The 15,445-nt window shown below is 42.2% G+C and overlaps 3 protein-coding genes across 3 annotated transcripts; all 3 read right to left on the reverse strand.

The window, feature by feature from the left end:
• Positions 1-10,470: 10,470 nt before the first annotated feature.
• EAE98_003756 (uncharacterized protein) lies at positions 10,471-11,512 on the reverse strand (the record flags this gene model as incomplete). Its single annotated transcript, XM_038951376.1, has 2 exons — positions 10,471-11,423; positions 11,473-11,512. 2 exons carry the CDS (start codon positions 11,510-11,512, stop codon positions 10,471-10,473), a joined length of 993 nt encoding a protein of 330 aa, XP_038811849.1.
• A 486-nt stretch (positions 11,513-11,998) lies between these two features.
• EAE98_003757 (uncharacterized protein) lies at positions 11,999-12,914 on the reverse strand (the record flags this gene model as incomplete). Its single annotated transcript, XM_038951377.1, has 2 exons — positions 11,999-12,676; positions 12,879-12,914. 2 exons carry the CDS (start codon positions 12,912-12,914, stop codon positions 11,999-12,001), a joined length of 714 nt encoding a protein of 237 aa, XP_038811850.1.
• A 274-nt stretch (positions 12,915-13,188) lies between these two features.
• EAE98_003758 (uncharacterized protein) lies at positions 13,189-13,872 on the reverse strand (the record flags this gene model as incomplete). Its single annotated transcript, XM_038951378.1, has 1 exon — positions 13,189-13,872. The coding sequence occupies one exon, from the start codon at positions 13,870-13,872 to the stop codon at positions 13,189-13,191; it is 684 nt and encodes a 227-aa protein (XP_038811851.1).
• Between the last annotated feature and the right edge of the window lie 1,573 nt (positions 13,873-15,445).

A 15,445-nucleotide genomic window follows, 5' to 3' on the forward strand; every position in this document is an offset into this window, starting at 1 on the left:
CTACTAGATCTCTACTGATTGCCATACCATAATCTGAAGCCTTCTCAATGGTTTAAGGTACCGAGAGAGGTTTATTTCCAAGGCGCCCCATTTCGCAGATTGTAAAATATATATATGCTAGATTCGCTAACACTAGAAGCCCGGCCGTAATACTCACAAACGTGTAGAACATACAGATGTGTATGTAACAGCCTCAAAATATCTGCTCTGTTGCCAATACACAGGAAACAAGACTCCAGGGGCTCTATAAAAGCGCATTGTAACTCTAGGTATAATACTTCTTCTCGTTCTCACAAACGATCATCAATACAACAATAATCAAATAATTGAAATATCAGCATTCCAAACTATCACAACTCTATCTACTTCCACTGGGGAGTATCTTCTTCACATCAACGTTGTCGATCTTTGTGATAATAAAAATGCATAGAGATAGTTATGTTTCTGATAAGGGTCAAAGAGGAGTGAAAATGAAAGATCCACCAGCAAAGCTCCCCAGGGCAGGAGTGGCAAGACTGGAGAGAAGAAAATTAAGCATACCATAACCGGCAATGGAGGCAAAAAAGAGCACCGTGGAAAGGATTTCAGAAAATGAGCCCGACGTGCCAAGAACGAGTGGTGGTCTAACTTGGGAACAATGGCGCGATGATGAAGCTCATCGGCGTGCCAGACTCTGGATGGACGTGGAAATCTCATTTGAAAGATATAGCTGATGAACAAGACCAATGTGCACGTGAGGGTAAACCAGTATGGTGTTGGGACCCAAGGGGCATCGACCGTGGTGCCGCCAAACAGCGGCGGAAAAAACTACTGCATCCAAATGGACAACAGAAGGGGAATATAAAAACCTTAGAAAGATATATATGTAATCTTACCATGGAATCTCTTAGAGTTCAGATTGGCAGGAAAGACACCGTTGTCTTTTGGGAAGGCAGGAGTAGAGAGGGGCTAGTTTAGGTTTGCTATCCTTTCTCGCTAATTCAAGCAACGGATAGAGGCTTCGGGTATAGAGGCGTTGGGAATTATTATAAACTAGAGCATTGATGCTTGTTATAACGCCAGAATAGAGTTAAGTATTTGACTTCATGAGTTTTCAATACATTTTGTGAAATAAGGATCCTGATTCAATAGGCGGGAAGGCTACTAGTGGCATATAACTCACTTGTTTCAAACCCAGATTGCCTTTCGTTCTATCGACAACGAAGACTCAGTAATGTATGTTCAAAATCTCTTTGACATAGCCTTGCACTAGGAGCTGCGTGCCTTCTCTTCTATCTGATGTGGCTTGCTAGTCTAAAAAGCAAATAATGTAAGGTGCTTATACTTGGCACCTCTCTATCTGCTCAGTCTCAGGGTGAAAGCTCATACATATTCAATCAAGAAGCCACGGATTGCTGACTTCTAAAATATATAGATAGAACGGGACCGGATTAATGGAAACGCTCGCTAGCAATGCACCAACACTCAAGCTCTGGATAATCTGTGGAAATGATACGATATCTAAGTCTGTGAGACGCAAACGTCGAATTTGTTGCACATCTCATTTGGGTCGCCCTCGGTCAAGCCATATTCTCGGATGGAGCGAACCAGAAGAGATTATGCAAGTAAGAATCATCTTGAATGGTTACTACGCTAGATACTGATTGCTATTGGGCATCAACCTGGAGTGCCAGAAGAATTTCTCCACTGGGCCTCAAATGCGACCACCTTGAACTAGAGGCCTCATCAGACTATTGAGAACCGTTGCACCTATTAAAACATATGAGGAGAAGAAAACCGGAGATTGTTGCACATCTCAGATGGCCTTGACCCTCGCCTTGCACTGACAAGGTATTTGATGAGCGAGCACAATTGGAAAATATGAGGATATGGGAGCGAATGTAAATGAAGGTCCAAAGGTAGAAGACGGTGAGCATGGTAGTTCCAAAGGTCGCAGGAAAGCTCCCTTAATCGACTTACTATCATTCCCTCTTACTTCCCGAGCACAATCTCGCTCTACCGCTTCGTTGGATACCAGCTTACTCATCCTGAGCAATATCCGTCGAAAGGGAATGTTGCATATCTTCAAAGGCCGCCGACCTCATCTTCGGGGGAAAAAATGTAAGACATGACACCTGTAGCTCCACTTGGCAAGGATATCACGCCATAGAAAAAAAAGGCCGCTTTGAAGGTCGCATCAATTTAATCATTGGGTATTATTGGGATGCTATGGGTTATGGTCGTGATTAGGGTCGTGATGATGTGGCAATATTGAGAGCGCTCATGGAAAAAGGAGGGCGGGTTTAAAAGTATCAGAGCGATCTGAGGTAGGTAGCTGGAGTTGCCCAGGTGGGAAGAACACCGGGCGCCCGAGTGCAAGTGTGGCTTGAGTGTAGTGGCTGATAAGTGGCTGATAAGTGTCTGATAAGTTCAAAAAAGGTTTCACAGGCGAAGAAAAGTGGATACCTGTCGCTTTCGGGAGGCTGCAGAAGAGCGTTTACTCCCTACTGTGTTACTCGTAGAACGCCGAAGAGCCACGCTGATTCCTTAAGGCGAGACGCAAACAGAAACAAAGACTTGGCATCGAAAAACCTCATCCAATAGTACTCAAATTTGTGTTGGCCATGTCGGCGACCACTCCTTCGCTCCGGAGAAACGTCCGCAAAAGGTACAAGACCGATCTCGGTGATCAGCCGAAATTTACGATTGACCGAAACATCTTCACGGATCTTTCATCTTGAAGAAGTTTAACGTTGATTGCTTGAAGGTAAGAATGGGATTTGTTGCACGTCTGAAAAGGTCGGCGACCTGGTTATTCCTTGCACAGGATTGATGTCGGCGACAAGGGTAATCTCTATGGGAAATTTACGGGATTGAGTCAGATGTACCGAGATCAGGTGCTAAGGAGATGTGAGCTAGATGATACCGCCAGACCGTCAAGACAGACTTTTGTTGCAGATCTGAAAAAGGTCGGCGACCTGAAAATTTCTTCGCATCTTCAGATTAATATCACATAGCCTATGATAAAGGTCACCGGGTATCCACTTGGTAGAATCAAAGTTCAATTTACGACTCCACTCAACCATCACCGTCAACCCCACGAGTCATGATACTTCTGGTCATAGAGAAGGGACGTCCAGAAGTTGAGTGAATGGCAAATTTTGTTGCGTCTCTTAGTCGGCGATTGGATTATTCCACCAGCTATACCAGGTTCGTGATGGTCTTTGCTACATCGTTCGAAAGTATGACCCTCCGGTACAAAGGCGAGTGTGTTCAAGACCGAAGCAGTACCGCATGTCAGAATCAGGGGAAATTACTATCCACCGCTTTTCAACAAATCTATTTTTGTTGCATCTCTCATCGGCGACCTGGAAGAAAGGGGAAGACATTTCCACTTGAATGAGCTCCGCTTACGAGCTACGAAGTTGCAAATTTCTTACTCATTGACTTTCAAAAAATGGGCTACTACTAGAGCACTAAATCACCGAGACAACATAAATGATACTTCCGCGGAAAAGGAAGCAAACCTAAAAGAAGAGGATATAACTTGTTGCACATCTCAAATGGCCGGTGACCTCGCATCAATGTACTCGTCCGAGGGATCCACTTAGAGACTTCATCTTAAAGTGATCAGGTCTCAACTACGGTTGTTGCCGAAACCATACGCATATTGAAAGCTAAAAGCAAATCGTCCTCGCCCATCTTTAGATTTTTGACATTTGGTTGCAAATCTCAGGGGATTGGGCATGAAATCTTCATTTTGATTTGGGTAGTAGGGCCATGCAGTTATGGGCAAAGTTCTTCGTGGAGTCGCGATGACAAGTGTTTAAGAGGTCTCCAGAATGCCACGCCGGATATCTTCCTAATACTCTTGCAAAAAGACGGATCGTTGCACATCTCAAAAACGTCTGCGGCCTTTCCTACTCTCATTTGCAAGCTCCTATTTGCGATCAGTTTCCCGTTTGTCGTCAAAGGCTGATACGTAATAGGGTCTATAAGTGGAAACGAAAGGTCTCTCCCAAATTCCTAATCCATCTCAATAATGAAATCTCAGAATTCTGTTCCAATGGTATGAAGATCACTAGCGAACGGCGGTTATCAGAAGTTTCGAAGTGGGTTTGTGTTATATCTCGAAGCTCGTGTCGCAAGCACTTTTTCTCCGTGTTTTGGCCGAAAAACGAAATCAACGAGATGTGAAAGGCGATCTTAAACTCAGAGTACCTTGATATTACAAATTATCAATTTCAGGATGCTATGCACGTGATAGCTTGAAGGAGAAACTCTTCACTCATTCACGTAACAAGTTTAATGTTCTTCCGATCACACGTGTAATGAGCTCAGTTGGAATTTCATTTAGAGTGATGGGATCTAGCATTGAGCTGTTTGTTGAAGCTTATATTAAGTTCATGTATTACTTCGGTGAGAATCACTATTGAATGGTCGATGTTGAGTCATCCGGGGCTGTAACGCATTCTTTCCTTGCTTGGAGCACCTGTTCATCTGCTCGCGTTAAAGGCTTTGTTAGACTTCTATTCAACTTCACGCTTGGTGTGCACTTCACACGCATGTCGTGAGCTCGTTCTTGACTTCAATCTCGCACCTTGTGCAGAAGTCATTACACTGCTAATACTTGCTTACACTGATGTCTTTGGTTGTTTTCCTTCATTTTATATTGTTCTAATCTTCTATTTTGTCTTCCATGCGTATTCTTCGTAATACAGCAAGGCTAGCTCTCATCCACTGCGTGGTCTCGATGACATTAGGTCAACTAGTGCATTCAATCTTCTTGAAGAGAAGACCGAGTTTTGTAACATACCCGAGTAGATTTTAGAGATCTCCCGAGTTTGGTGTCTTTCAACGCATTTTAATTTTGTTCATAGGATTGATCAGGAATGGCGAGCAATCGGGCACACAATAGTCAAAGAACATAGAAAATTATTGTCTCCAAAAATATTCTCGCGATCAAGAGCTGGATGAAATTTTATTTATGATTATCTTCAAACCTGCGTGTGTGTTTAGAGAAACATCAAGGCTCAGTGGGAACAGTAGAGGGGACTCGACGAGAGTTTATTGTTACACGTTTCAAAGCATCTAGCCTCTGGCTCAAGATTAATTATCAACTGAAAGACATTCCGTCTATGCTTGCCACATCTTTTCTATGATTCGGGCTATTCTCTTCTTTTTCTCCTCGTTGCGGCCAGCTTCACATTCGCGTCCATAATATCTTATGTTGCATGTCTCAAAAGGCCACCAACCATAATTTACCATGCACCTTCACATTGTGACCACAATACTCAATATCGTGTACCCACTACCACAAGCCTCGTCCAAGTAGTCTTGATTATTGGTGGCTATGGTGAATTCTTTCGTTGAGTGGCCAAATATCTGGTCAAATTGCAGTACGCAAATGATTTCATTGAAGTGCCGCTGAGACTTCGAAGATCACTTTCTCGCCCCTCCGGGCATCTGTAATTGTGGATGCATAGGTAGGTATACTTAGTAAAAATGGTTTGAGCGAGTCGCTACAAACCTTCTCTGATCTGCTAGTTCTGGTAAGCTGAAAGCTAGTAAAAGGAAATTGAGGCCGTTCAGGTGACCGAAACATTTGGGTACCAGATTAATTTTGCTTAGGGCCGCAATTGAGGCCGGGCTGATCTGTCATTATGACTGAAGCCGAAACTGTTCAGAGTATAGATAATTGGGATTGAAAAGGTCCGCGGCCTTTTGAGATGTGCAACACTCGGAGCAGCCGCTTTCTAAGTATCGAGCCACGTGTGTGTAGAGAGGCCAAAAATGGTATGCGTGTAGCTGGCTAATCATACTGAAGTATAAATCATTCTCGATGTATCAGTGGCGTATTTAGTTACGGCGACAAGATCGAGATGTGCATCCCTTTATCTTTTCTTGCATTTGGAAATATACCCTGGAAATGTTTTGTTTTGAAAGGTCAGTTTTATGTTATTCAATTGATATTCAGTGATTGTATCCATCGAATGCAACGGTGTCATGTCAATAATCAGAAATCAACAATCAGATCATGGTGTATATCGGGTACTTGGTGTATTGATGGCTTCATCAACGACTCAAGTGATTAGTAGAAAAATGCAATGTTGCATATCTCAAAAGGCCACCGACCTTGACTAGCCTGCCACATCTCTACTGCACTCCACTCGCTACGTTAGCATTATACTCCAATGTAAGATTACCCATATTTCCTTTGGCCGGACAATGACCACGCTACGACATGCAACAAAAAATTCTCTTTCCTTAGCTACCCAAGCTAGACCAAGTGTCATATGGGATTGTTGCATATCTTGAAAGGTCACCGACCGCCTCTCATTTGTTTATTCGTACAATTACTCTGCTCCTCAATAAAATCAATATGTTTGAATTACAGTTGCCAAGAAGGCCGTTGAAATAACCTTTTTTGGTGGCTGTGGCGGCAACTCCCACCCACTCAACTGGGTATTAAATCCTACATCACAAGAATCTAAAAATATTTAATTTCTTCAATCACCACCAATTTAAACCCGACTTTTAATGAGACAACACCTGCCGTCGCGCTTGGTAGGCACAAAAAATGTGACGAGCTCGGATGTGAGCGCGATGTAAGCGCTGCGAATGGGATCTGCGAATTTTCGGTTCATCGTGAACCCGTAGTTTTTAATTGTATGATCACACGGCCCGTTTGGAGACCGTAAGTGGGATTAAAGCTGAAGCCTTAAATGCGACCAGTTCCATTTTTAAAAGCAATTTTTTTTACATCCCATGAGTCTTTACTTTGGGCGATGATGGGCAGTGATGTTGATGGATCCTTAGTAGGGAGCCATGAACTAGGGATTAGAAGGTCGCTGGCCTTTTGAGATGTGCAACATTTGGTCTATGTGAAAGAATCAATCTTTCTGTATCTGCAAATTCATTTGGAAATATGATTTCTGGAGAAAGTTGATCACTTGGAAAACCATGTGCGTCTAATTGATCTCTTCAAACCTCTCGTATTTCGTTCAAAGCACCATACAACATTATCGCTCTTACTAAATTTGTTTCATCGAGACATGCAATTTGATTTTTCTTTTTTAAGGTGAATTTCAGTAGATACCTAATAAGTTTATTACAGGCTTAGAGCTACAGACTTTTTGCACTAAAGTCAGCGCAATTAGTATAAGCCTTCCAACCGTTATCGAGACCTAGGTACCGGCCGACTATGCAGCCACTGCCATTTTTACATCACTTGACATTATATATCCCACTTTTCGATAAGTCTCAGATTAAATAATCGTAGTCTTGGACTGCTGCTTATTGAATGGGGCTTTAATCTCTTGAAGAGGTCGCAGGCCTTTTGAGACGTGCAACATTTGGACGTTTGCGGTTAGGTCTTATGATGGTGTTAATTAAATTACGACATGATAGGGCGTGAGTGATAGATGCTGTTATCGGTAGAGCTTCTACCCATGATGGTCTGTATGTATGGGTATTTCTTACTTGGGGTTCAATACTAGTGTCAAGTAAGTCGTTCCAAAGTGTAAGTTACTTCCTTCTCACTTTCCTTCTGATGACACATTGCAGGTAGTTATCATGGTTATGGAACTCACTCTTCTCGTCCTCCTCTTCTACTGCGATATTTACAAAGCTTTCAGATTTTGATCATAAATTTTTATCACTACTGTTTTTACCGGTTTCCACAGGTTTCGGAATGCATCCAAGTTTGGAATCATTTCTTCCATCCCTTTCTCCATCGTACAAGTTCTTTCTATCTATTAACAAATGTGGTGGCTGTCTTATTTATTATCTGTCTTCTATTGAATGTTCTCTCATTCTTATTGCTTCCCGCGAAATGATCTAATTTCTTGCATTGCGTCATTTACGATGCATATTATTAGTTTAATAGTCAATTTCTAGCTGTAATTTCATCTAACTCATTCGTTCCATTTCTTCATAACCTCAGTTTCGGTCTATCTTCAATTTCCGTACTTATCCCATTCACAATATCGCTTGAACAAACCAAGATCGGCTACCCCGGCCTTTGTCTGTTCTCATCTCCCTTCACGCATACACCATTCCATTGTTCTAATCTCAAGCAAATCTGTTCACGAGCTCGGAATCTTTCCCGAAAGATCAAATTGTACTCCACACCCTTTGTTCCTCGCCTATTCCTTTGTTCCTTCCTCGTCTCTTTCCTGTACGTCTAGGTGGTCATTTCTTTCTACCTCATTGGTTCCCTTCTTCCCTCGGTACCTCGGACTCTATCACCTAATTCCGCGACCAGCTAACCGTAGCTCTTTCACCACTCTATCCGTTCTTCCGTCATCAATTAACTCGACTTGGTTGTTTTGAACTTCCTGGTAAAGCAGCAAGTATCTAAAAACTCCTTTGTTCTCTTATTCCCGAACGTTCCTGGTTGTTGTTTTCAAGGTGGTAAAGCAGCAAGTTCCTGCGAATTCTTTGTACGTTTTTTACGTTTATGTCAGGCGAGGTCGTCAGACGGAGAATTCGGAGTCGGACATGCAGCGTGATGTGTGCGTGTGCGATGGATCTGTAAGTTTGGAATCAGGGGAAGGAGATGGTTCTTTGTTGGAGACGAGATTGGAGATAAGAATTAGAAGGGATTACGTAGATGCGGCCGTAAGGGAGATCTCTTTGAGTGAGAAAATCAAAGTTCGGATTGATAGGCTTGAGGGAGGTGAAAGGTTGGTGTGATGGGGGAGATTGTGGTGAGATGAGGTGATTGAGAATTTAGGTAAACAGACAGGGTTTCTTTATCGACAGCGGTGATCATTGAAAATAGAGTATATTTCGGAGTCCGGCTGGGTGGTGTGAAATCGGGCTATAGGTGGTTTAATAATCAATGAATTAGCACCGTATCGAATGGAGTCTTAGACCAAGCTAAAGTCATCGCAGTAAAAACAACCCCAAGTTGGTAGAACTGAAGTTATTCACAACAAGTAAAGAGAGGATTCTCTTTCCAACTTTCCAGGGAATCGAAAGTAAGAGGAATCAACCCCTAGATATACCTTTTCCATTTGCCTAAGTTTGTTTGTATCTAGGAACATACCGATCACACTGGTTTCTTCTCCAATTCATCCCCGTGTATTTTTTCGATCCGTGAAGATATTATCGTGGGTTAGTGCCTCTTGGTGTATCGTGGTCATAGTTTCTTTGTTCGGTTTTTACCCTTCACTAGCGGATTGATAATTAAATCATACACATAGAGAAACCTGATATATGTGAGAACGACCAGTTTCACCGGATTTTTCTCCTAAATGCGCCCAAATCACTTTCCCATCCCTGCGAATTTGACTCTGTATTTTTGAAAACAGCAAATCGTCCATCTCGTGCTGACACTGGAGTTATTTCATTCCAGCTACCTTTCCCCCACCTACCAGCTAACCGTCAGTCTGTAAGATATGAATCTAAAATCGCTCCCTCTCACATCCAAAACATCACCTTTGGCGGAGTGGTATTGAATATTGCTTAATATTGGAACGATGTGATGGTTACAATGGTCCACGTTGATAGTGGAACACATTGGGAGCGTAGCTTGAGGCCTTTAGACCTTCAAGCTGAGATTTTGCTATTTTACTTTTGAAGCAGAGAGAGTTCTTATTTTTATCAGGAGGAAGAGGTTATTTTCGTTTTTGTGGATGGAGGTGAACTGAAAGTGGGGCGCGAAGGTGGATGGAGATGGTGAGATGGGACGAGTATGTATTTTGGGGAATAAGGTGGAGAGTGAATGATTAGGGATCGAGGTGAAGTGAGTTGCTTCAATACGTGTGGAAGCATCATAAATGAATCATAGTAGGAGTTCTGTTGCGGTTTTGATAAGTATCAAAAAAGCTTCAACCTGCTTCATGGGAGACAACTTACAACCTAACTTCTGCGCTACCACTGGAAAAGCTAGGCTTACAATTTAAAGAGGATATTTCATTATCTCAAAGGCCTATGAGGCAAATATTTAATACAGAACTGGCGTCTTAATAGTGATTTGCTCTCAACCTGCTCGCCATGTTTCTCATAGCGTCATTTTCTTTGGTAAAATCGGAGAAGCCTCTCGTGCACACTCTAATATAAATTCTATCTAGGTGGGATAGGTATTCTATGCATCAATATATCTTTCGGCGGAATTCAATTTCATCTTGAAGTCTTCTATCTAACGGAACGAGCCGCGTTCGAGTAATGTTTCCTCTCGATGTTCACTCTACTCTTGCAAACACCTTGCACATAAAATGTTAACATGATAATCAGAAATACACAATGTACGAGAATCATGATGTGAAATCTGCAATTAATGTTAGCCTCTCTATGCTACTAATGCTAGTGTTCTCTATCTTGAGCTCAGATATCTGCTCCCATGATGATCATCAAAATACTCCCATAAATATGCTCTAAACCTCACTGAGCTCCGAGTTCTAATAAGCTCGAAAGATAGCTCCTGCCCATCCGTCCAGCCACTGATATCCGTCGCTTCAAAAGGATCTCGCAAAGGAGTATTCCTCAACTCAAAGAAGACTCATCATTGAGCTCCGAATCGTCAACAAAGTCCGAGAAAGTTTCGTCTTGCAAAGCTGTTGTATCACTGACATCCGAGTCATCGGGATAGTCTCGCACAGACATTGTCTCCTCGGTATCCCTATCGCTTGAAGTATCTCTCGGAGAAGTCCTATCATTGAGCTCCGAATCCTCAGAGAAGTCCGGAAAAGTATTCCTCAAGAAAGTCGCATCATCGAGCTCCGAATCCTCGGTGAAATCCGGATTAGCATTTCTTTGCAAAAGCGTCGTATCACTGATGTTAGAGTCTTCAGAATCGTCTCGAAAAAATATCTTCTCCTCAATATCCCAATCACTCGAAGTATCCCGCATAGACTGTTCGTTATCCACAACCTGCTCACCAGAGGGTTCCGGAAGAAGTATCCTATCTATCCTTGATATCCTTGGCGCCAGATCAATATCAGGAGACCGCTCTCTCTCAAACGGGTCAAAAACTCTGGGCTCAAGACTTCCGTCCTCTTTCCTGATCAACAGCGCCCTCGCCATATATTCACGAAGCGAACCATCATTACCCGCCATAAAAGAAACGATCAATCTCAGAGTCAACGAAGATTTCGCATTCATATAGGCAAACAAAGCAAGCGAATCACCGAAAAACGGATCTCCCTCAAACTCCGTATCCAAATCATCGAAATGTTCCTCCCATCTCTCCACAAGCAATTGCCGATTCACCGGATGACTTTGCAGAACAATTACAAACAGCTGTCGAAAGATATGTCCTGGAAGAATCCGCAGTGCCGTGACAATTCCTCTCATGGTGGTTTCTCTCTCCTCTTGTCGTGCTTCGATTTCTGCTTGCATGGCTTCGGCTTCTTGTTGGATGGTGGTAATGTCGAGGTCTCTGGTGGCGATCAGACGAGCGATGACATATTCGAGCTCATGGATTTGGAGTTTCATGGCTAGTTTGTTTGTTAGTATTTTTACTTGTGTTTGAGGGGATCCACATACCAGAAGTGATTACCTCCCGTCCGGCGGCAGTACGCGCCATTTTGTATAACAGACTTTGTAACTTGACGATAAAAGTTGAAAAAAGTTGATATTGCACCAAAAAAGACTTCTTGTTGTAGACCTAGATATTCCGCAGAGGCGATCTAAAGGCTCAATCTGTGTTGTATGATCTGTGGTTGAAGTTGTGGAGGATAAGAAGGAAAAGCGAGAAATAATTTTCAACCTTTAAATAGGTAGGTAGAATAATAGATTCAAGTATTTGGCAGCTCGGACTTTGTTAGCAATTATTACAGTTGATATTCACTTTCATCTTGTCACTAACAATTTTAACACTGTATTTAACATTTTATGGTGTGCAAAGGACATAGATGTAGATTTGTTTTGTCATGTAGTCAATTGTACTGCATCCTTTATATAACTGCCAGCACTACCTTTGTGATGTTCCTTTCTAGTCATCACCAGAAACCTTCCACAAAGCAACAACGAATCCCATTTTGTTAGAGCAGATGCAATGTCTTCTTCAGACTCAGAGAGTGTTGAAAGACTCCTGGCTGAAGTCCCGACTCGTGAAACTGCCATCCTTCTGTTCAACCAACTTCTTCTTCAAGGATTTCTCAATGAAACCATTATCAATTATCAAACTTCTAATCAATTTTTGGAGACTTGAAAGGTGAGATTCCTTGATCCAGTTGATACATTTCGTAAGATCCAGCTCATTCTCATTTCCACTCCTCATCATTTCCGGGCCCCAATACCTCCCAAACCATTCTCTGACTTGGAGATCCTTCTTAAGGACTTCTATGACAATTCGTTGAGCTTCATGGACTGGAAGGCAGTGAACAGCATGGAGTACAGCTCGGAGTAGAGATTCTTGTGTCAATCTCTCTCTCTCTCTCTCTCTCTCTCTCTCTCTCTCTCTCTCTCTCTCTTGAATTTCATCGAGACCGTTTTGAATATCCTTATGGGTGACCTTTCCATCCTTGATCAGTTTCGCGATTTTTCTACCATACTGATGTCCAGGATGATCCACTTGTCGTATCTTTAGCAGTTGCCATAATCCGAAGCTCAAGAAATTATACTGACCAAGATTAAGATCATCGCGACCAGCAATGAGGCCATTAGATGATGAGCCAGACTTGGGTTCAGCGCCATTTCCAGATAGACTTGCCATTTTTGGTGGTTCTTGTTCCGATGGTAGAGGAAACTGTGGTTGACTGTTAGCAAATACCATCAACTCAATCTTTTGAAAATACATACCAATTTGGCACTGTCTTATACGAAGTTGTTATGAAATATAAAAGTTGAGAAGGTTTAGAAGCCGCGACAGCAATACCCAGTAGGTATTGAGCTGGATGGCTAGCAGCGCGCTAGACCGAATTGGAACAAACTTCACCTTTGATACTCACCTTCAAATGATCTCCTTTCCGTTCATGACGATTCATGCTGTATATGTAGGTGATTTTATGTATATATCAGGTTCAGATCAACAGTGTCTGGGTAGTCAAAATCAGATTTTAGGTCACAACATATCAAAGAGCAAAAAGCTATCAACCTATAGTTCGATTAGATGAGTTTCTCAATGAGGGTATCTAATCTACTTGTCGATTAGTTATTCCTGAGTACCGCAGCACAAAACTATCTATCGTCATAATGACCATTCGTCAATTCTCCCCTCTCCTAAACCCCCTCCCGATCAGAATCTCTCCCCTCATCCCCTCATCCCCTCATCTCACCACCCAACTCCTCCACACGCTCCACCACACCCCCATCCAAAAATCTCCTGACCTCCCATCTCCCATCCTCCAGCTTCTGCAACAACAACCTCGTCAACAACCCCCTCACAATCTTATTCCCTACCACCAACTCCTCCACCACATCCCTCCACCTATACACCACCACCTTCCCCTCTCTCCTCCTCACCTCCTCCGCATCATCCAGCAAATTCTGCACCCACAATCTCACCAAGCGATTCCGACTCAGGAAGATTCCAATTTCCTTGACTTCCTGCGAGGAGCACGTATCAATTGTTTTCAAAATGAGATATTGTCTCGTTGACTCTTCTCCCGTGGCGATGCCGATATTATTACTATCCGGATGGGTGATACCGCTTGCGCGCTCGTTGATCTGAGAGAGCATTTTATTGTGGGTTTCTTGGTAGAGGAAGTATTCTTCGTCTTGTTGGCGGGTGGTGAGGAGGGATGGAGAAGAGGGAGTGGAGGATCGTGCTCTCCTGGGTGAAGGAGGTTGAGATCTGGATGGTGAGATGGAGGATGAGGACCGGGATGGTGATGGTCTAGTTCTCGGGGGAGATGGAGGTACTTGCTCGTTTTGATATCGGGGGTGTATAGTGTTAAGATTTGGATGAGCACTAAGGGGCCAACCATGCGTATTGTTCTGCATTGTGAAAGGCTTTGGATGTATGTCATTAATATGCGCAAAATTTGATGTAGTAGAATATTAGACCGGATCTTGTTGGATGCGGCTGGAATGAACTAAGTAGTGTTTTCTTAAAGTTTTATACCCAGAAGGATTGTAGAGAGATATTTAAAGACTTTGAAGTGAGAGATTAGTAAAACAATGCTAAATTAATACTGCAAACTCAAGTCTTATTGCTGTACTATTGTATGGGATCCAGAAGGATATCACCGTAAGTACCTATTCACAATAAGATCGCTAACTTCGATATGGTAGCTTAGCCGGAGATCTTTTGACGGGATATCTCATTCTGCGATGCCCGAGTAAAGATATTGAGAAATCAAGAAATCGACCTGCTGAATATCTTTCAGACGGATCAAAATGTCGAGGTTCTAGAAGGTCTGATGAACTAAGAGATCCTATTGAAAGAGTTATCCCAAGGGAAGGAAATCTTAACAAACAAAACAAGATTGGAGGACTCAAGAATTTTTCCAAAAAAAGAAAAACAATCTTGAAGACTTGAATCCTCCAGAACTACCAATTCAAAGCCATCTCATCACCAATTTCTCACATCCACGCCAACCTCACCATCTCCCCTCCAAAATCCAAACTCAAACCCTAACCAATCCCCATCAAAGCCACTCACACCAAACACCACCTACTCAACTCCTCCAATACCATCCCCCTTCTCCCCCATCCAAAAATCAACCCTCCAAACCCTCCAATCCCCCTCCTCAAAACCAAACCTCCTAACCTCCACCCCCTCCCTCCCCACCCCCATACCCCTCACCACAAACTCCCTAAACTCAATTCCCCTCTGCGGATGATTTCCCATCTGCACAAATCTCCTCCTCACATCTACCTCTTCTATCGCATTTACAATCTTCTTAAACTCATCGAGACGATCTCGATGTAGATACTGCATCATCGGGGATAATTGCAAAATATCCCCCTCGGAAGCATTCTCCTGAGAAGCTGCTGGGTAAAACAATACGGGAGCGACGGGATTCTCAGTGCTGTAAGATCGGCGAGTTGATGGTCGAGGGAGAATCGGATTATTCTGTGTAGTAAGTGTTGTGAGCGAAACTTGGTACTGGTCACGTGACCTCTTTCTGTAGCTAGTATTTATAGATCTTCTTTGTGTAATTTAAAGAAAAGTAGTCAGTTTCCATTTACTTTTTTATACGCTTTGTAATATGCTATATAGTATTTATTCCTTCTTTTCTTTATTAAAGGTATTATATTTCAATAATTTATTTGTAATATTTATAAAGAACTATTTTATAATCCTATTATCTTTTATTTGTTTATATTAATGATTTATACAAAAAAAAGAATGTTAAAAGATTAAAAAGCTATATACAAATCTAAGCTTTTGAATTATTTCAAAAAACAGAAAGTTATTAATTTGAAAAAATCAATAGAAAATAAAAAAACGAAAAATTATTTAGTATTACAAAAAAGTTAAACAATACTGATTCAATAATAAATGGAGAAGGGAATATATATTCCCTTCCAAAAACCGAATTGTAGTTTTGTATAGATTTGAAATAGGATA

This window comes from Botrytis deweyae (genome assembly GCF_014898535.1).
Source record: "Botrytis deweyae strain B1 chromosome Unknown BDEW_007, whole genome shotgun sequence".
NCBI classification, from domain to species: Eukaryota; Fungi; Ascomycota; class Leotiomycetes; order Helotiales; family Sclerotiniaceae; genus Botrytis; species Botrytis deweyae.